The sequence below is a fragment of the Lissotriton helveticus genome, chromosome 1_1, assembly GCF_964261635.1.
Source record: "Lissotriton helveticus chromosome 1_1, aLisHel1.1, whole genome shotgun sequence".
Lineage (NCBI taxonomy): Eukaryota > Metazoa > Chordata > Amphibia > Caudata > Salamandridae > Lissotriton > Lissotriton helveticus.
In genome coordinates, this window is record NC_136057.1 from 1,959,491,440 (window position 1) to 1,959,512,091 (window position 20,652).

The 20,652-nt window shown below is 49.0% G+C and overlaps 1 protein-coding gene across 1 annotated transcript in view; it reads left to right on the forward strand.

Annotated features, from left to right (window-relative positions):
- Positions 1-20,652, forward strand: part of ASPM (assembly factor for spindle microtubules) — a 453,390-nt gene that overhangs the window by 260,186 nt on the left and 172,552 nt on the right. Inside the window, exon 20 of the mRNA XM_078644067.1 lies at positions 10,348-10,497. Coding sequence (XP_078500193.1) covers positions 10,348-10,497 — 150 coding nt within the window. The remainder of the gene's footprint in view (positions 1-10,347; positions 10,498-20,652) is intronic.

A 20,652-nucleotide genomic window follows, 5' to 3' on the forward strand; every position in this document is an offset into this window, starting at 1 on the left:
TCTCTTCCTTTGCCCCCCTTGCGCATCAATTGCTTTTTGATGCACCCCTATCTGTCCCTGTTGCCCTTGAATGGTTCAAAACCACTTATTTTGTATTACCTCCAGCTATCACATCTTCACCTAACAAAACAAATTACCATTCCCCCATATGTTTTCTTATAAAGCGAACCCTCTTGGCTACAAGCAATGGTATTCCTCCTTCAAACACTTCATGTCATTGAGTCACAACTGCACACTTAGGATTGATATTGATCCGCACCTCAAACTTTTCCTTTGGAACGATCATTAAAAACAAAGTCTTACTGCCTGTGCACTTTTCCCAGTCTTTTGTATACCTGCGTGGGCTTTTACCATACTTGTGGGACACTGCATTTTGGGGCAGCTAGATCAGTATACTTCTTTCATTCACACCTTCATGTGCTGCCTTCTGCACTAGGGATCTTAGGCACTCTTGCCCTGGCTCCTTCACGTTCTCCAACTTTCTGCTCTCATTCCATGAATCAATGTATGTCTTACCCACTCCTAATTCCTTTTATCCTGGGACTTCGACCCCCCCAACACACACACACACACACACACACACACACACACCACCACCACCACCACTCCAATAACCCTGACATCCCCAAATGTACTTATCCAAACTGGTTTATCCATTGTCACCTACCCAGACAACGAATCTTGTCTCCAAAACACAATGCCCTACCTTGTTGAAAAACATAGTCAGACTTCACATTTCATGAATTTTGTTTGTGCTGGCACGGTCTGGCCTGATAGGCTAGCTGAATACTGGGCAGCTGTCCACTGAAGCTCCACTTCGAGAATTCCCAGTCTTATCTTTGGCTCCTGAGTCTGTCGTGTGAAGTCCGGTATAGTGTTAGCAGGGCACAAGAGCAGTTGGGCAATGTGCACTAATTGTCACCTAAAAAATATTGAAGTTAGATGAAAACCTGACTTCACTCATGCTCAGTTCTGTGGCAATTTCTCATAACCTTTCTGAACTCTCTGTGGTATAGGAGGATACATACATACATAAATAAGTGGATAAAGTTTGGGTTGAGGTTTGTTTTCTCACATTATCGTACAAAGAGTTTTAGTTTTTTATAGTAAATTATGTACTAGTGTACATTTTCACCTTGTTCATGAGCTTGAGAATAAAGCCTTAGAGACACTGATAGTACAGGCAGTGGTGACTGGCTCAAGCTATTTAAGTGCTCATCTTAGAAAGAGTGTACTATGCTATATAGAGGTAATAAATGCAATGATCATTTGTGTTTAGTACGTTACATGTGGAGGTTGTAATTTGTTAAGTAGTTCAAACTTTCTTGTATCGATTCAGATGATAGCATAGACTACAGTAATGATTATGAATGAACACTTGTATAGCGCACACAATCTTACATTTGTATGTATTTTAGCACATTTGAAAATCTGGGGTAGGACATTGCAAATGTTTCCATCAAAGATGGGAGTCTGATTTTGGATGTTTGACGGTGTGCGATTAGTGAGTGTAGTTACTCATTTTTAGGAGTTGCTTTATGTATTTTTTTTGGGAGGGGGGAGGAGGGAGGTCCTGGTGCTTTCCTCAACAGGTCTTGGTGCTCATTGCCCAGCAGTAATGCATGTATGGTAAGTAGAGGATTGTGGAGAGGATGGCTAGGGCGGTCAACATTGAATCTGGTGAACCGGGTTCAAGTCTCGGCAACGACGCTCACCATCCTGTCATACTGAGCAAATCACTTCATCTCCCTGTGCCTAACAACAACAACAACGAAAAAATGAGTGTGTCCGTCTGTAAAGCAACTGGCGGTCATGTAAAGCGCTATGATACCTTCGGGTTGAGTTTGTGCTACATAAAACTCTTTGGGGGGGGGGGGCGGGGGAATAGGTAATAGAAAGTAGCAAATTAATTGCATATTCAGGATGCATTTGATGTATGCTAGCAGAGCAAATTCTGCACTCCCAAATAACTGAATGGAACAATTATTTCTTCACCTTTTGTTGGACTGGAAAGCTTCAAACATGATGGAAGCATTGATTTTTCACAAGAGGTACATGGGCAGACGACACAAGGACATGCCAAGAAATGAATTCCTAGAGAGAAGAGGAATGGAAAAACCAACAAGTAGTCTTCAGAAGAGCACTAAATGGCTTTTGCCAGTGTACACTAGCCTCTGGTCTCCATGGCCATGTTCAGAGATATTATCTCCCAGTGAGGCGGGAGTGTGTCTACCGGGACCTTCAACCCCACCTTGGATAGTGTGTGGCACAAAATTATAAGAATGGGTCATTGAGTTCACATCTTGTGGTCTAAAACAAGTGGGGGCCATTTTAAGTTTTTTTATTTTTTTGCGAGATGTCCATGTGGAAACTTTGAGATGGATGGAAATATTTTAGGTTATAAATGAAATTAAGAATTTATTTTGGGGAAATAAGAACTCCTTTTTTTATTCTCTCTTGATTCGCTGCACCCACAAGCTAAATGCCTTAATGACAGTTGGCTGCCAAGTATGCAATATTTGGGTCTTGGGTAGGCCGAGCATGCGCTGTCTGTCTCTTTGATACATTTTGTTTTCTATCAGTGGACTTGGAGGCTTCCCATTACTTAAAATTGGTTAGCTACAAATTCACTCTCACTTGCTTGCTTCCCGCTGGTCAGAGCTACAGTCGCCACTTCCTCTTTTTGTGCATGGCCATCCCCACTGGAGCATGGCCTAAGTACTTGTGTCCTTTCACGGCTCGCTTTTTTGGGAGCTATTTGTTTCTTTTGTTGAAGCATTCTACAGAGTGCATCTTTTGTAGCTGGTTCTGTCCTGTTTTTCTATCCTGTCCATTTGCTCCCTCCCACACTCTCGTTGTGTGTTTGCTTGTTTCCTTCCACCTGTTTTCCATATTGTTGTTCCCTCCCATTGTCATGTTGGCTCCCTCACTTAGCATTACAAAAAAAGTGCTACAATGTGGAAACCACTGGCTGTGTCATAGAGCTTATTTACCTTCTCCCCACTTGCCTCACCCCTCTTAGCCTAGGTTGTCGGAGTTCAATAACTAAACAAGCATTGGTAATGCATCCGTTTCGCCTCTGTGATGAATAAAGAGCTGTTTTCATCAATCATTGTCCGGGAGAAGGAAAAAGCTCCCTGACAGATAACATGGGAGCGGAGAGGATGTAGCGCAGCCGCCAGAGCTGCTGACTCGAGAGCTGGGGATCCCAGTTTGCGTCTCGGTGGCACTGCGCAACATCCTGTGATTCTATGCAAATCACTTAAACTCTCCTGGTGATAAATTGTTATACAAGTATGCTGCAAAAGTGAAAGGCAAAACTTTATGAAAATATAGTTTCACCAAAGCGAATGTTAACGGGAAACTAATGAGAAGCAGACGAGGAACAAACATTTGTAAATGCAGGAACATTTGCTATAGCCAAAAGAAATGGAGGAAAGGTAAGAGGCAGGCACATGAACCAATGAGAAGCCAGAATAGAGACAATTTTAAGTTTATATTAAAAACAATAGATTTCTCAACCACAACCCAAGCGCTGTGCAGGTAAAACCTAAAAAAGCATTCTGAAACCAACACTATCTTTTTTACCCCCCCGTTTACAGCTATGTTGCTTCCTAATCCTCCCACCCCGTCCATGCTGCTTCTTATCCCACCCGCCCGATCACTGTTACTTCTCCCTTCTCCCCCTCCCACCCGTCCCTGTTCCTTCGACCCCCCCCACCACCCGCCCCTCTTCCTTAGACCATCCCACCCGCCCCTGTTCCTTCTCCCCCTACCTCCCACTTGTCCCTGTTACCTCTCCCCTCCCTCCCGCCCCTGTTCCTTCTCCCTCCCGCCCCTGTTCCTTCTCCCCCTCCCTCCCACCCGTGTTCCTTCTCCCCCTCCCTCCCACCCGCCCCTGTTCCTTCTCCCCCTCCCTCCCACCCGCCCCTGTTCCTTCTCCCCCTCCCTCCCACCCGCCCCTGTTCCTTCTCCCCCTCCCTCCCGCCCCTGTTCCTTCTCCCCCTCCCTCCCACCTGCCCCTGTTCCTTCTCCCCCTCCCTCCCACCCGCCTCTGTTCCTACTCCCCCTCCCTCCCACCCGCCCCTGTTCCTTCTCCCCCTCCCTCCCGCCCCTGTTCCTTCTCCCCCTCCCTCCCACCCGCCCCTGTTCCTTCTCCCCCTCCCTCCCACCCGCCCCTGTTCCTTCTCCCCCTCCCTCCCACCCGCCCCTGTTCCTTCTCCCCCTCCCTCCCACCCGCCCCTGTTCCTTCTCCCCCTCCCTCCCACCCGCCCCTGTTCCTTCTCCCCCTCCTTCCCACCCGCCCCTGTTCCTTCTCCCTCTCCCTCCCACCAGCCCCTGTTCCTTCTCCCCATCCCACCCGACCCTGTTCCTTCGACCCATCCCACCAGCCCCTGTTCCTTCGACTCATCCCACCCGCCCCTGTTCCTTCTCCCCTTCCCACCTGCCACTGATCACTCGCCCCCCCACCCGCCCCTGTTCCTTTTCTCCCGCCCCTGTTCCTTTTCTCCCTCCCCCCACCTGCCCCTGTTCCTTCTTCCCCTCCCTCCCGCCCATGTTCCTTCTTCCCCTCCCTCCCACCCGCCCCGTTCCTTCTTCCCCTCCCTCCCACCCGCCCCTGTTCCTTCATCCCCTCCCTCCCACCTGCCCCTGTTCCTTCTCCCCCTCCCTCCCGCCCCTGTTCCTTCTCTCCCTCCCTCCCACCCCTGTTCCTTCTTTCCCTCCCTCCCACCCGCCCCTGTTCCTTCTCCCCCTCCCTCCCACCCGCCCCTGTTCCTTCTCCCCCTCCCTCCCACCCGCCCCTGTTCCTTCTCCCCCTCCCTCCCACCCGCCCCTGTTCCTTCTCCCCCTCCCTCCCACCCGCCCCTGTTCCTTCTCCCCCTCCCACCCGCCCCTGTTCCTTCTCCCCCTCCCTCCAGCCCCTGTTCCTTCTCCCCTCCCTCCCACCCGCCCCTGTTTCTTCTCCCCCTCCCTCCAGCCCCTGTTCCTTCTCCCCTCCCTCCCGCCCATGTTCCTTCTTCCCCTCCCTTCCACCCGCCCCGTTCCTTCTTCCCCTCCCTCCCACCCGCCCCTGTTCCTTCATCCCCTCCCTCCCACCTGCCCCTGTTCCTTCTCCCCCTCCCTCCCGCCCCTGTTCCTTCTCTCCCTCCCTCCCACCCCTGTTCCTTCTTTCCCTCCCTCCCACCCGCCCCTGTTCCTTCTCCCCCTCCCTCCCACCCTCCCCTGTTCCTTCTCCCCCTCCCACCCGCCCCTGTTCCTTCTCCCCCTCCCTCCCACCCGCCCCTGTTCCTTCTTCCCCTCCCTCCCACCCGCCCCTGTTCCTTCTTCCCCTCCCTCCCACCCGCCCCTGTTCCTTCTTCCCCTCCCTCCCACCCGCCCCTGTTCCTTCTTCCCCTCCCTCCCACCCGCCCCTGTTCCTTCTTCCCCTCCCTCCCACCCGCCCCTGTTCCTTCTTCCACTCCATCCCACCCGCCCCTGTTCCTTTTTTCCCTCCCTCCCACCCTCCCCTGTTCCTTTTTTCCCTCCCTCCCACCCGCCCCTGTTCCTTTTTTCCCTCCCTCCCACCCGCCCCTGTTCCTTTTTTCCCCTCCCTCCCACCCGCCCCTGTTCCTTTTTTCCCCTCCCTCCCACCCGCCCCTGTTCCTTTTTTCCCCTCCCTCCCACCCGCCCCTGTTCCTTTTTTCCCTCCCTCCCACCCGCCCCTGTTACTTTTTTCCCTCCCTCCCACCCGCCCCTGTTCCTTTTTTCCCTCCCTCCCACCCGCCCCTGTTCCTTTTTTCCCTCCCTCCCACCCGCCCCTGTTCCTTTTTTCCCTCCCTCCCACCCGCCCCTGTTCCTTTTTTCCCTCCCTCCCACCCGCCCCTGTTCCTTTTTTCCCTCCCTCCCACCCGCCCCTGTTCCTTTTTTCCCTCCCTCCCACCCGCCCCTGTTCCTTTTTTCCCTCCCTCCCACCCGCCCCTGTTCCTTTTTTCCCTCCCTCCCTCCCACCCGCCCCTGTTCCTTTTTTCCCTCCCTCCCTCCCACCCGCCCCTGTTCCTTTTTTCCCTCCCTCCCTCCCACCCGCCCCTGTTCCTTTTTTCCCCCCCTCCCTCCCACCCGCCCCTGTTCCTTCTTCCCCTCCCTCCCACCCGCCCCTGTTCCTTCTCCCCCTCCCTCCCACCCGCCCCTGTTCCTTCTCCCCCTCCCTCCCACCCGCCCCTGTTCCTTCTCCCCCTCCCTCCCACCCGCCCCTGTTCCTTCTCCTACCCCCCCTCCCACCCGCCCCTGTTCCTTTTTCCCCTCCCTCCCACCCGCCCCTGTTCCTTCTCCTACTCCCTCCCACCCGCCCCTGTTCCTTCTCCTACTCCCTCCCACCCGCCCCTGTTCCTTCTCCTACTCCCCCTCCCACCCGCCCCTGTTCCTTTTTCCCCTCCCTCCCACCCGCCCCTGTTCCTTTTTTCCCTCCCTCCCGCCCGCCCCTGTTCCTTTTTTCCCTCCCTCCCTCCCGCCCCTGTTCCTTTTTTCCCTCCCTCCCTCCCACCCGCCCCTGTTCCTTTTTTCCCTCCCTCCCTCCCACCCGCCCCTGTTCCTTTTTTCCCTCCCTCCCTCCCACCCGCCCCTGTTCCTTTTTTCCCTCCCTCCCACCCGCCCCTGTTCCTTTTTCCCCCCCTCCCACCCGCCCCTGTTCCTTTTTTCCCCCCTCCCACCCGCCCCTGTTCCTTTTTTCCCCCCTCCCACCCGCCCCTGTTCCTTTTTTCCCCCTCCCACCCGCCCCTGTTCCTTTTTTCCCCCTCCCACCCGCCCCTGTTCCTTTTTTCCCCCTCCCACCCGCCCCTGTTCCTTTTTTCCCCCTCCCACCCGCCCCTGTTCCTTTTTTCCCCCTCCCACCCGCCCCTGTTCCTTTTTTCCCCCCACCCGCCCCTGTTCCTTTTTTCCCCCCTCCCACCCGCTCCTGTTCCTTCTCCCCCTCCCTCCCACCCACCCCTGTTCCTTCTCCCCCTCCCTCCCACCCGCCCCTGTTCCTTCTCCCACTCCCTCCCACCCGCCCCTTTTCCTTTTTCCCCTCCCTCCCACCCGCCCCTGTTCCTTTTTCCCCTCCCACCCACCCGCCCCTGTTACTTTTTCCCCTCCCACCCACCCGCCCCTGTTACTTTTTCCCCTCCCACCCACCCGCCCCTGTTCCTTTTTCCCCTCCCTCCCGCCCCTGTTCCTTTTTCCCCCCCCACCCGCCCCTGTTCCTTTTTCCCCCCCCACCCGCCCCTGTTCCTTTTTCCCCCCCCACCCGCCCCTGTTCCTTCTTACCCTCCCCCTCCCCTGTTCCTTCTCACTCTGCCACCCGCCCCGGTCTATTCTCCTACTCCCCCTACCACCCGCCACTGTTCCTTCTCCTACTCCCCCTACCAGCCGCTCCTGTTCCTTCTCCCCCTCCCGTTACTTCTCCCCCTGTCACACCCGCCCCTGTACCTTCTCCTACTCCCTAATCCCACCCGCCCCTGTCTCTTCTCCTACTCCCCCTACCACCCGCCCCTGTTCCTTCTCCTACTCCCCCTCCCACCCGCCCCTGTTCCTTCTCCCCCTCCCACCCGCCCCTGTTCCTTCTCCTACTCCCACCCGCCCCTGTTCCTTCTCCTACTCCCACCCGCCCCTGTTCCTTCTCCTACTCCCACCCGCCCCTGTTCCTTCTCCTACTCCCACCCGCCCCTGTTCCTTCTCCAACTCCCCACGTCCCTCTCCAACTCCCACCCGTCCTTCTTCTACTCCCACCCGCCCCTGTTCCTCGTCCTACTCCCACCCGCCCCTGTTCCTCGTCCTACTCCCACCGCCCCTGTTCCTCGTCCTACTCCCACCGCCCCTGTTCCTCCCCCCCCACCACCCGCCCCTGTTCCTCCCCCCCCACCACCCGCCCCTGTTCCTCCCCCCCACCGCCCATGTTCCTTCACCCCGTCCCATCGGCCCATGTTCCTTCACCCCGTCCCATCGGCCCATGTTTCTTCTCCCCCTCCCACCCGCCCCTGTTCCTTCTCCCCCTCCCACCCGCCCCTGTTCCTTCTCCCCCTCCCACCCGCCCCTGTTCCTTCTCCCCCTCCCACCCGCCCCTGTTCCTTCTCCCCCTCCCACCCGCCCCTGTTCCTTCTCCCCTCCCTCCCACCCGCCCCTGTTCCTTCTCCCCTCCCTCCCACCCGCCCCTGTTCCTTCTCCCCTCCCTCCCACCCGCCCCAGTTCCTTCTCCCCTGCCCACCCGCCCCAGTTCCTTCTCCCCCTCCCACCCGCCCCAGTTCCTTCTCCCCCTCCCTCCCGCCCCTGTTCCTTCTCCCCCTCCCTCCCGCCCCTGTTCCTTCTCCCCCTCCCTCCCGCCCCTGTTCCTTCTCCCCCTCCCACCCGCCCCTGTTCCTTCTCCCCCTCCCACCCGCCCCTGTTCCTTCTCCCCTCTCACCCCCCCTGTTCCTTCTCCCCCTCCCACCCGCCCCTGTTCCTTCTCCCCCTCCCACCCGCCCCTGTTCCTTCTCCCCCTCCCACCCGCCCCTGTTCCTTCTCCCCCTCCCACCCGCCCCTGTTCCTTCTCCCCCTCCCACCCGCCCCTGTTCCTTCTCCCCCCCCCACCCGCCCCTGTTCCTTCTCCCCCCCCCACCCGCCCCTGTTCCTTCTCCCCCCCCTGTTCCTTCTCCCCCCCCCACCCGCCCCTGTTCCTTTTCCAAATCCCCGTTCCTTCTCCTACCTCCCACCCACCTGTGTCTTGTCCCCTGTTCCTTCTATCCCCCTCCCACCCGCTCCTGTTCCTTCTATCCCTTCCGTTCTCTAGCCCCTCCCAACGTCCCGTTCTCTAGCCTCACCCGATTGCCAAAGCAAATAGCTCACCGATAGGCGAGACCTATTTACTTTGCCAATGCTTGTTAAAAATATTTTTGGTCAGTTGGAAATATATTTCGGTGATATAGGTGCATCCACTTCTTCCTTTGTTTCTAGAGGGATGTAAGTGAATGCATCGAAAAAACATTCACTTGAAAAGCATTCTAGTGCAATGCCATTGGGGGGGGGGGGGGGGGGAAGCAGATTAATGGATCCTCGGGTAATTGACATAATTGGAAAAAAGCAAAACCAAAGGGGATGATCCATCATCATTCTTTAGCTCACTCTGCCACCCCAGTTCAGACATGGCCATATGCAAATTAGTCTGACCCTGTGCCTCATGGGAACAGTCCAGCCCAAACTGCCAAGCATGTCTTCCCTGGACCGAAAACAAGCATCGTGGGACCGGTTTCTGGCTAATCAGCCGTCATCAGCCAGGCTAGCTTGAATCCAGTGGCAAAGTGAGCAAGGAACCCATGTCTGGGCCTCCCTGCCAACTTAGGGCGAACAAAGCAAAACCAAAGGAGATGGACGGAGTGTTGAACATTGCAAGCACTCATCCCCAGTCCACTGATCTAGGTTTAATCCATCATCATTTTTTAGCTCACTCCACCACCTCAGTTCAGACATGGCCACATGCAAATCAGTCTGATTCTGTGCCTGGCTAATCAGCCGTCATCAGCCAGGCTAGCTTGAATCCAGTGGCAAAGTGAGCAAGGGACCCACGCCTGGGCATACCCTGGCAATTTAGGGCGAACAAAGCAAAACCACCAAAGATCTCTTGACTGGGGGTGAATGGTTTGATTTGTTCTGCATTCCGTCCATCAATTGTGTCTTTTAATTGGAGAAAAGTCTTCCTGTTCGAAAGTCTTCCTGTTAGAAAGTCTTCCTGTTCGAAAATGAGTGAGCTGTAAACTTAATTTTCCATTCTTGGCACCTTCCTTGGGCTTTTGTTATGCTATTCTTTAGTCTTTTGAAGTGCAGGCTTCACGCTGTATTTCTTGTTGCTCTGAGTAATGGTGAAACTAGGGCATTGCCTTATGAGGCAACAATATTCTCATGTTTCGGGTAGAAACAGTTGAAAAACATATCTGCCGTAAAGGAGCTTTCAATCAGTGTAATTAAATAATTTGCTTATCAGTTTAAAAGAAATGCCAGAATGCATTTTCTGTTTTTTGGAGCAAAAGATTTAGGTGATGGGCAGAGGACTGGCAGCAGAAGCCGTGCTGCCGCTTGTCACTGTAAAATGTAAGATCATTTGTTATTTCTTGTACTTTCCTTATTTAAGCACGTTTTTCAATTACAAGTAGGCGTACTAGAAGTATGTATGTGAAAGACGGTGCTATTCTTTTGCTAGGCACACAATTCACTAATGGCTTATAGTTGCCACTTTTATGTTTGACCAAGACATTAGCTCAAGAGTTTTGAAAATGAAGTGAAACATACCCATTTTATCATTGCAGACCTTGCTTATTGATGCCAAATCTTTTTTCTTTAAAAAAATAACCTACCTTTATGTAGGCGCTGTGGCGAGGATATACCCAGAGAACGGCGTTCCTGAAGTACAAGGCGTCCGCCATGACAATCCAGATTCATTTCAAGGCACACCGTGCTCGAACAGTTCAACAACAGAAGTACAAACAGTTGAAAGACGCTGCCATGTTAATACAGGTGTGTGTTCTTCACCTTCGTGTGTGATAGTTTTTTTTGTTTAAGTCTTTTCTTTTTTTCCTCTCAATAGTTTTAATTGTTACTGACATTTGCAAATATTGATGCATCGTGAATAGTAATATGTGTCTAAAAGAAGAATCCATTATACGAGGATCCTTGTAAGGAACAAATATTAAACTGAAGTGTTGATATTTGTAGTATTCAAAGGTCGGCTATATTAATTTCATGAATTAACATGGATTGGTAATGCTCCAGTTCATTTCATTGTGGTTCTCCTTGCCTTTCTCAAACTACTCTCCCTCACCTCTTCTTGTCCTAAGTCACGATGCACCATCTACAGTTTCCATTGCTATAAAATGAGCCACAGTGAAAATGAATCACAGAGAATTCAGTATGGAGCTGCTATTCAAGGTAATTTGAGTTAGATGTAAATAATGTGACCCACCCTAGGTCTTTCCTGGACTTGTCCATGAGCTACATTGCCACGGCGGAGTTTTACATTTCGAATTCTTGGAGTGGTATTACTATTTAATGCTCTCCCTTGTGTCCAGATATTGGCCTGAGTGACATTACTTTCAATGTACCTCATTACTTGAGGGCACATGTTTTGCTACTTCAACTGCTAGCATGTGTTAAAGAAACTCCTATTAAAAAGCCACCTGCAAGGGTCTTGCAAACAGTTGAAGGATGTGGGATTCTCTCTGAACTGAGCAAATTGTATTAGATTTCTGCCCAGTGCTGCAGTTCATTCTGGCAGGTTGGGACAATGTGCAGGTGGTCTTTAATGACTAAAGTCCACCCACATAGTGTCATTACACTCGTAGCCACAATGACAGTAGATGAACAGTTAGCTCCTGTGTATTACCGGGGAGTCTACGACCTCACAAGTAATATTTGGCGGTGGATGCTCTTACTGTCGCAGTCAAATTTTTAAATATGTTTCAGTGTTGGCTTGTCATAATTACCTATCTAGGTGGAGTTTTGCCATAGTAGTAGGAGCACTGAACTAAAGATCAGCTTTTCATACCATAGCAGATTCAAAGGGGTCCCTTTGATTGTATTGCGTGTACACTTCTTGCAACTTTCAAAACTGCCCAAGCCAGCATGAAGAGTTTTCAATTGAAGTATCTCTCCCAGAAACTACACACCAATGTAGCTGTGTGCAGCAATCTACCTGATTTACCAATCTTATTCCTCCAGTTCATCACAAACTTGGAAGCTTGAATCCAAGCCCCATCGTGGTTAGCATACACATGTGAACAAGAGTACTGTCATCCATCCACATGTGAACACAAAAGCACCACAAGGTCAAAACTTTCTTTGTGATGCGGATGCCATGGAGGTGTGGATTATGAGCTGTTGGTGCTCTGTGCCTCTTGTCTGTTACGTGTGCTGCTCCTTTAAGGGTTCAGTCACATTCTTATATGGAATATAGCCCTTTTAATTTGGTGGGTCACAACTTGAAGGTCGCTGCTTTCTTGAGGATGTGGTTTGATTGTCACCTTAGTGGAAGGGGTACACGGTCTAGGTCTGTGCCTTTTGCTAACAGCCTTTTTAGGTCTCGCCTGAGCCAGTGCATGCGCTACTCTGGCGAGACATTTAGTAACTGGGTTTTCAAATTGCTACCCAAAGGCTTTTGCCGTCCTTCAGCGTGCGGTTATGCGCGCGTGGACGTGCACAGGCCATCTGGCTTTCTGGAATGGCTCATTAAGCCTTACAGTGCGTGACTCCACTCCCCTAGCCCCACCCGTCTCCCACTCCCTTCTCGTCAGCTTCTCTTATTACAAGCTTCCTGTGTCGTGCGGCCAATGTTTGTTTTAATTTTCATTGTTTTGGTTTGGATGATATCCACTTAAATCAACGTCCCAGGCCGCCCGTGTTCAGACTCGTAGTCAATAAAAGCGCAGGAACTTGAAACCAAACCTGTTTTTCCAGACTCAGGAACTTTGGTTCTTTCATTTCACTGCAGCTCGCGCCGCACCCAGTCACCCCAGGGCACTAATTGTAAGCTATAACAGCTATAAAAGCTATAAAAGCTTCAGCTGTACTGTCTTCCGAAAAACTTCTGCTCGCTCGGATTCCGAGCGACCGTGGAGAGTAGTCGTCCTCAGACTGCTAGGATTAAAACTGATGGGTTTCCGGTCCATTCTGCAGTCTTATGGAAAGCGTCTATTAATATTTCAGAAGGGAGGCGCAGCTGCAAGTCAATAGCTTCCCTTGAAATCGACGCTTACCATCTGAAAAATGGCACATTATCAGAAGAGGAGGAGTTTCACTGAGCCGGCTACAGAACGGTGCCGCAAAGTCCTCCACAGGCACGAGGGTTAATTGCCCTCCTTAAAAAGTGTGTTGCAAAAGCACTTTACGAATGCGCAATACATGTCACCTTTCACACAAAGCCTAATTGGTAGACTTCACAGAAACCTACGTAAGAATATTCAAATCATTTGCATCCCAAAGAGCACTTCATTCTCACTGTATGAATGAATAAAACTTTATTTTTGGTTACTCAAAACCATTAAATAGGGCATCAAACTTCAAAACATTATTATCATATCAATGATAAAGAAAGAACTTAAAAAATGAGTAAAAACATGTTTAAAAACTAAGTTCATTAATCCATTTCTCCATGGGGCGATAAATCTCACTGGAATGGCGGTTGGCGGCCGGTGGGCTAGCTGTGCGGGGCCATCAGCTTCCAGCGTGTCTGTTGGATAAATTTGCTGAACACAGCCATATCTTTCACTGTTTCCATTGTGAATAGATAGTAGACGGCCTCCTTTATCGTTCTCATTCCTTGTCTTAATAAAATTGGTTTTAAATAGCGGTTGCGCTCCGTGGACAACCCCGGGCAGCAAAACAGGATATGTGCGAAACTCTCTTGTTTGTATTTATATAAACGGCACTCAGAGTGCATTGTCTCAGATGTCCTCATAGAGTAAAGCTCTTTAAGGGGCAGAGGGTGTAATCGGAGCGCTAAAATCCTGTTAACTGCTTCCTTGCCCACTGCTTGGGTGAGGTGGGGTTTCGGAGTCTGTATCAGCTGCATGAGTTTTAGAGACTCGTGAAAGCCTCTTAATTCCAATGCTTCCAAATCAGTTATGCGTGAGCAGAGTCGGACTTGTCGTTTTGTTGCACTTTTAATGGCGGCATAGTTGATTATTTCGGGGTCCCAATTGTCCACAGCAAGGTTCAAGACTTCTTTGGCAGAGGAAAGAATATTTGACCACGGATTCATTGCTTCCAGAAAAATATTCTTTATGCTAGATTTCAGCCGAACAATGGATTTTTTCCAGGGTGCTTGATAATTTTCCTGGGAAAGCCTGCTGAGCATAATTCAATGATGGTATTAACTTTTCCCTTAATACTCTTTGGATTGCGTTTGTCGTAGGGCTGTGTAAAATTGCATGCAGTTTCCCAAGGGCATATGTAATACATTTCCCTTTTGCCCGTAATTTGTCCAGGTGTACTCCTGGGCGCCCTGTCTGACAAAGCCAAACTCCCAAATAGTTGTATTGTCGTGTGCAATCCAGCATCAACTGTCCTATCCTCCATTTTGTCGTTATTTTTTTCGGAAAAGGCCCAAATATTATAAATTTTGATTTAGCTGCATTCACAATCAGTTTGTTCTTTGCATTGTAAATACTCAGAGACGTTAAGGCTTTTTGAAGTCCGATTTTAGTATGATCTAATAATACCAAATCATTGGCATACTGCAATAATTGAATCTTGGTGTACCCAAGACGAGGTGTTGCTAGTGATGCTCCCATCAAGGCTTTGCCCATATCTGCGGTGTATAAATTGAATAACATCGGGGCTAAAACGCATCCTTGCTTCAAGCCGCGATTGGTGTCAATTTTCTCTGTAGCTGCTGTGTTTGACAATTTAATTCTAACCCACTTATTTGAATATAGAGATATGATTGCTTTTAATAGAAGTGGGTCGATGTTACAGCTTGCCAATTTCTGCCAGAGAATGGAGCGGTCGACGCCATCAAATGCCGCAGTGTAATCAATAAAGCAGGCAAAGATGGGAAGAGATTTTCATGCCACTGCCTTATATGTTAGATATGAGAGCGCTATGATGTTATCCACTGTTGAGGCTCATGGTCTAAACCCTGTTTGATAAAAGGGCAGAAGGCCTTCCTTACTGACCCAGTTAGAAAGCTCCATTAGTAAGGTGCTTGCGTAGGCCTTCCCCTCGATGTCAAGGAGAGCAATCATGCGGTAATTTAATGGATTTGATTTCAGCCCTTTCTTATAAATGGGGTGGAGAAGCGACCCTCGACAAGAGTCCGGTACATTCCCTGTCATTCGACATTCGGCATATAGCACAGTCAAGTTTTCAGTCCAGAAGTCTGTGTCTTGCCTGAAAAGAGAGCCTGGCAGACAATTGAGTCCTGGCGCTCCATTAGGTCTAATTTTGTTTAGTATTGTGTTGACTAACTTTTTTTCAGCTAAGCTCTGCTGCTTCTCACTGTATCATAAAGCAGTTTGGAGACACAGGACATTTCACACAAGCTGAGGCCATTGTCACAACACCAGCCTGCCCCATTTACAAACTGTGTCACCTGGAGCCTAATAACTTCCACCGGGCTTGGCTTGTTGGGGCGGGAGGATGACTCTCTTCCCCCCGAGAACATTTCAAAGAAAATGATGTCAAAAGATGCATTTTAGAGCATAATTTTCACATACATCTGCTAAAAGCTTTGAATAGGCACTTGTGAAATATCCCAGGACTTTCATGATGTGCCAAGCCTACGAAGCTTCGCAGGCGGGGACCCTATTTTTTTCAGAATTGCTATGTGGTCCTTGTAAATTGAGAATGAATCGTCTTCTGTATGCCAAAACCACATATTACCATGCATGTCCTCCATTGTGCCAAGAATCGAGTGTAGCATGCCAGGGCCAGCATATTGCTGGGGTTCTAAGTACCGCTTTTGGCCGCCATAAGTGTGGCAGGGTATGCTCAGACGTGAGTCCCTTGCTCACTTTGCCACTGGATTCAAGCAAGCCGGGCTGAAGACGGCTGGAATGCCAGAAACCGGTCCTCGGAAGCTTGTTTCCGGTCCAGGGAAGACATGGCTTGGCAGTTCGGGCTGGACTTTTCCCATGAGGCACAGGGTCAGACTGATTTGCATATAGCCATGTCTGAACTGGGGTGGCAGAGTGGGATAAAGAACAGTGATGGATTAAACCCAGATCTTTTGACTGGGTGTGAGTGTTTGATTGATTCAGATGCTCCGTCCATCACCACCCCCTTTTGTACCGCTTGGGGTCCTAAGTAAGGCAAGTATTCCCTTGAGTAGGCCAAAACCAATGGCAAACTCTCAGGCATAACCCACACTCTAAATCACTCACACTTTCCCATTCTAACTTGCTCCCATTCACACTTCGCCTCTCACTCATAGCCACTCATTCATATAAACCTACTTACACACTCTCACTCACAAACACACGCTCATGGCTATTCATTCTAAGTCCCACTACTTCAGTCATACTCGTTACACTCACTCTTGATTTCGCAATCCTTTTTCACTCAGTCTCACTCATACTCACTTTCACTCACTCTCACTGTTACACACGCTCGCACAGAGTCTCATTCCAATGCACACAATCACACTCAGACACTCTCCTTCCCTCACTGATTTCCACTCATACCCAATCACACTCACATGTTGTCACACACACACTTTATGCACTCACTCACATGTCCAGAGCAACAACATTGGATTTTTCTTTTACCTATCTTGCTGCCTCTGATGGCGACTCCTCCATGGCAACAGTGGAGTAGGAATCTGTATCTGGACTTAGTAGCAATCAACACATGATTACGACACTGCAAACGAGGAACTGGACAGGGCAGAGGGGACAGGATGTACATTAAGACTTACGACGTGCCATGTCCCAGCGTATGTCAGCGCTGGTCCTCCGGTCCTATCAGATGCTGGGACCAGTCTAAGGATCTCACCCCTGCTGCTCTGGGTGAATTCTGGTTGGGCAAAGAAGTGCACTGATGAGCACCCTGACAGTCTAATTTTCAGAGGTATGCTGTGCTTCCTGAGGCATGCACAGTATGCCTGGTAAATAATATGTACTGTGCCTGTGTGAAGGGACGTAGTTGAAGTATGAACTCACGGCTGTACAATCTAAACATCCCTTTGCAGAGTGCTGTGCTTTTAAACAGATGGATTGTGGCTCAGCCCCTCCTCCACTTGTCGTTAGGAGTCTGGTTCAGTAGAGAGGGAATACCTGCACACTGGATGTTTTAATTAAAATACAAACCTTATTTTGATGAACACTGCTAAATGAAACGCATATTAATGTGGGTAGAGACTAGAGGTGTTATGTGACAACTGACAACCATTTTAACACTTTTTTTGACGAGACACCACTGCAGCGTAAAATAGCCTACTGAATCTTCATAAAAGCTGAATTCAACAGTGCTTTACTGAGAGAGAGCGTTGGCACATCCGGATGTCTAGTATCTCAAAGCAGAGTGGCAGAGCTGGGACCATTCTTAAGAACACTTTAGAGACAGAGTGGCAGCATCTTTCCCTTTCACTCTCTCTCGCCCTCCCTCCTCGCCATGTGTTCCATAATATCGACCTCCTTTTTCCTGGATGCATATTGCTTTTCATTTACCTCATTCTAACATATTTTCTGCTGCTCCTTGCACGCAGCACAACCCGCTATCTTGCACTGACACAGTAGGTTACATGAACATATTACCTTAGACAACGACAGGTCCTAAGATCTTCGGGTGCAGTAATTATGGCTTAGCACAAACGAGTAATTTGTTACTTCGCTATTGGTATGGATGCCCTGTGAGAGGGCTGCCTGAGATGAATCCCGCACTGGTTGTTTTTCAAGTGAGGAGGATCATGCATCCATGAGATTTCAAGTTTTTAAATTACTTTTTGGGACTTGTGCGTATGCTGAGCTGGGTTTTGCGGCAAAGGTTCAGCAGCTTCGTTTTTTGCAGAAATCACACAGAGAATTAGGGAATGATTAGAATGGTGCATTCAGCGGCTACCAGGTTCGCCATTTTCTTTTTACTAAGCGAAGTGACTGGGGTGTTAAATTGTCACATCCTGGTAGATAGAGTTGGATCTCAAATCCAACATATGACGAAACACCAGTTGTCTCACACTTCACCTTGCACAACTGGTGCACAAACTTTTCTGTGGATGTATTCAGTGGATAGGTATGGTGCTGGATGTGGATTGAATACTCTCAAACCAATGAGTGCTTGACATCAGAAGAGAGAAAATGGACGGACAGGCAGATCTAGGAGTAGTTAATGCGCTGTCAGTGAGAGAAGTCAAAATGGGGACACCTGTTTATTGCTACTATTTAATTCAACAGTTTTCAGAACACCTTTTAGTGGGATGAATTGTTGTTTTTCAGTCTTCTGAAGTTCGAGAGTATGGTGGACTGTTTGTATCTTAAGATATTGGCATAAATGCATAGCTTTGAAGCACATGATTTTGAGGGTTCTGCGAAAGCAGGAGTTTATTTAAACAAGCATTGGAATAGCCAATAGGTTGCGCATTTGGGACCTTATAAGTGTTTAGCTATGCAACAGTTGATGATGTTTCACCAAGGATATTGTGCTGGATAATTAAACACTTATAAGGCCCCAAAGGCGAGACCTATTGGCTATGCCAATGCTTGCTGTAAGTAGCATTTAACTTTCTTCAGCACCATAATAGTCCCTTCACCCACTCTCCAGTGTCTTAACCCCTTCGACGCTCATGACGAGCTGGGCTCGTCATGCAGTAGCCTCCTGCTACGCTCATGACGAGCCCAGCTCGTCACGTAAAGTGCATCTGCAGATTTTCCAGCACAGGGGAAAAATCCCCATAGCGTTCAAGGTGTTAAAGAGCATCCATTTGTTGGGTCCACTAGTTGGGAGAGAAGGTATATGTATGTTTACTACTACACCTCGGTTTAAGTGTACACTTTTTCTAATCACTAATCTGTAGATTTACAGTTAGGTTTAGACTTGCATGCCTCCAGCCACACATCAGGGGCGGAGCATCCTGCAACAGGATTTAAGAGTGTAAAGTTATTATTCGCTTTTAAAATAATTAAAATATTTAATAATTGTATAATTTTAAGACACATATTTCAAATGTCAAAATAATGTAATTAATGTAATATTTGTTCCTACAGGGTGTTCATTTATTTCCTCATTGCCATTGTTTTCTATGGGGGATGTTGCAGTATTCTGTAGCTTTCTGCCATGTGATATATTTAGGTCTTGCTGTGGATGTATTTGCGTGTCAACCCTCACGTTATCATGATCTATAACAATATATACATATTAGAATTAGGAGAGAGAGTGTATTTTGATTGAGCCCTCTTTGGCCATCGAATCATAGTTTTCAAGGTTAGCCATTGGTTGAATGATCGGTCCTTCAAGCCCATGGGATTTTCTGGAAGGTTGCGTTGACCCATACTTCCAGTTCCCATTCATTTTTAGGTCTCGGCTTGGCAGCGCATGCGCTGCATGCACTGTCTCAGCGAGTCATAAAGTAATCTGTATGTTGGCTCAAAGTCAGTGGAATTTCTCCTGCCCCTTGTGATTTGTCTAAGTCTGGCGTTCCTGTTGTTCTCTTTGTTTCTGTTGGCTGTTGATCCAATGCATCACTTACGTTTTTATAGTAAGAGGCACTGACAAACTACTGTTTTATTTCGCTGTCTGGCTTTGTTAGTTTTGTTTAGGGACTACTTGCAGACAATTGGATCCATGCAGCAGCAGTGGTGAGTGCTTGTGTCTCTCTTCCTCTCCCTCATCAGTGTATTTGCTAGAAGTCTTTGTTAACGCAGGTGGGATTTCTTGATGCTTCCTTTCAGCAATTTCCATAATCTGGAGTGCGCGTTGCTTTTTTCTTTGAAGTGTTTCTCTGGCGAGTAAATTGCCTCTCGTTCTCCTCCAGTGCTGCTTTCTGTCCGTGGCTGCGTGTTTGAATTGTATACACTTTTCATTATCAGTGCCGCACAGGCAGTGTGCTACGCTGCTTACGAAAAAGTTACAATATTGAAAAAATAGTGTTTGTGAGCCACACCTTTCTTTTCTCTGGCAAGACTCGCCAAACTCTATTTTTTCCATAGTCCGCATTTTAGGTGCTGGGGCCGCTCTCTTGCCAGTTATCAAGATGGCGGGGGTGGGGCAGCGTGAGTCTGATAGCAGCACCTGGCCTGCTTCTCTGTTCTGTGTTGAGTTCTGCAGAGGCCCCGTGAACCTGGCACCTTTATTGCTCCCTCCTCTCTGCTGCTCCTACCACTCGTCGGCACTTATTTCCCCCTGACTACTTCACTGTTTTTCCCCATTGCATATATTTTTTTCTTTGTTATTCTTTTGAGCACAGGAGCTGCAATTTCCTGTCCGACTGCACCTTGCTTAAAAAATGCACTTCGTAACACTTTTCATATTGTCTTTTTGCGGATGTTGAAAGCATTGACAAAGCCAATGGGTCTGTAGTGGTGAAATCCATTGGCTTTGCCAATGTTTGTTTTCTGAAGCTGATGCAGCCAGGGACGTCTTCAGAGCTGTGGAAAAGAGATCCCCCTTGATGGGTACGTTTTGTTTAGGACATGCATGTTTTTCTGCTTTCGTTCGACATGCTCCTGTTACATACTCTTTCTCGTGCATTTATTTTTAAACGAGAATGGTCAGGCTTTCGCATTTACAATGAATTTGGGCTGTGTCCTGACTTCTTTGACCCTACTCTCGTCTCTTCCACGTATCCTTCTAGGTTTATGGCTATTGTTGTCTAATTGTGGGTCTAGGTTCATGGCTATTGTTGTCTAATTGCGGCGCTCAGAGCGTTCATTGCTGTGTTTATGTGGAGGATTACAATATGTTCCTATGCGATATGCATCAGTAAATAAAGGGTTAAAAATATGTCATGTGTGTGCCACCACTTATTTCGTATCCCACCTGCCAATGTGAACGTAACTATTTACTGATGTCTATTAGTGTTTGCAATCCACCAATTTACTCTAAGCAGCTTATCACAGCATGCATACTTGATAAATACAGCCTAACATGTACCATCTAATACATGCATACTGGAAGCAGCAAAATATTTGTTTTTACTTGCATCTTGCCTTAATTTGTGATTTTTATGCCCGTTTTATGGATTGA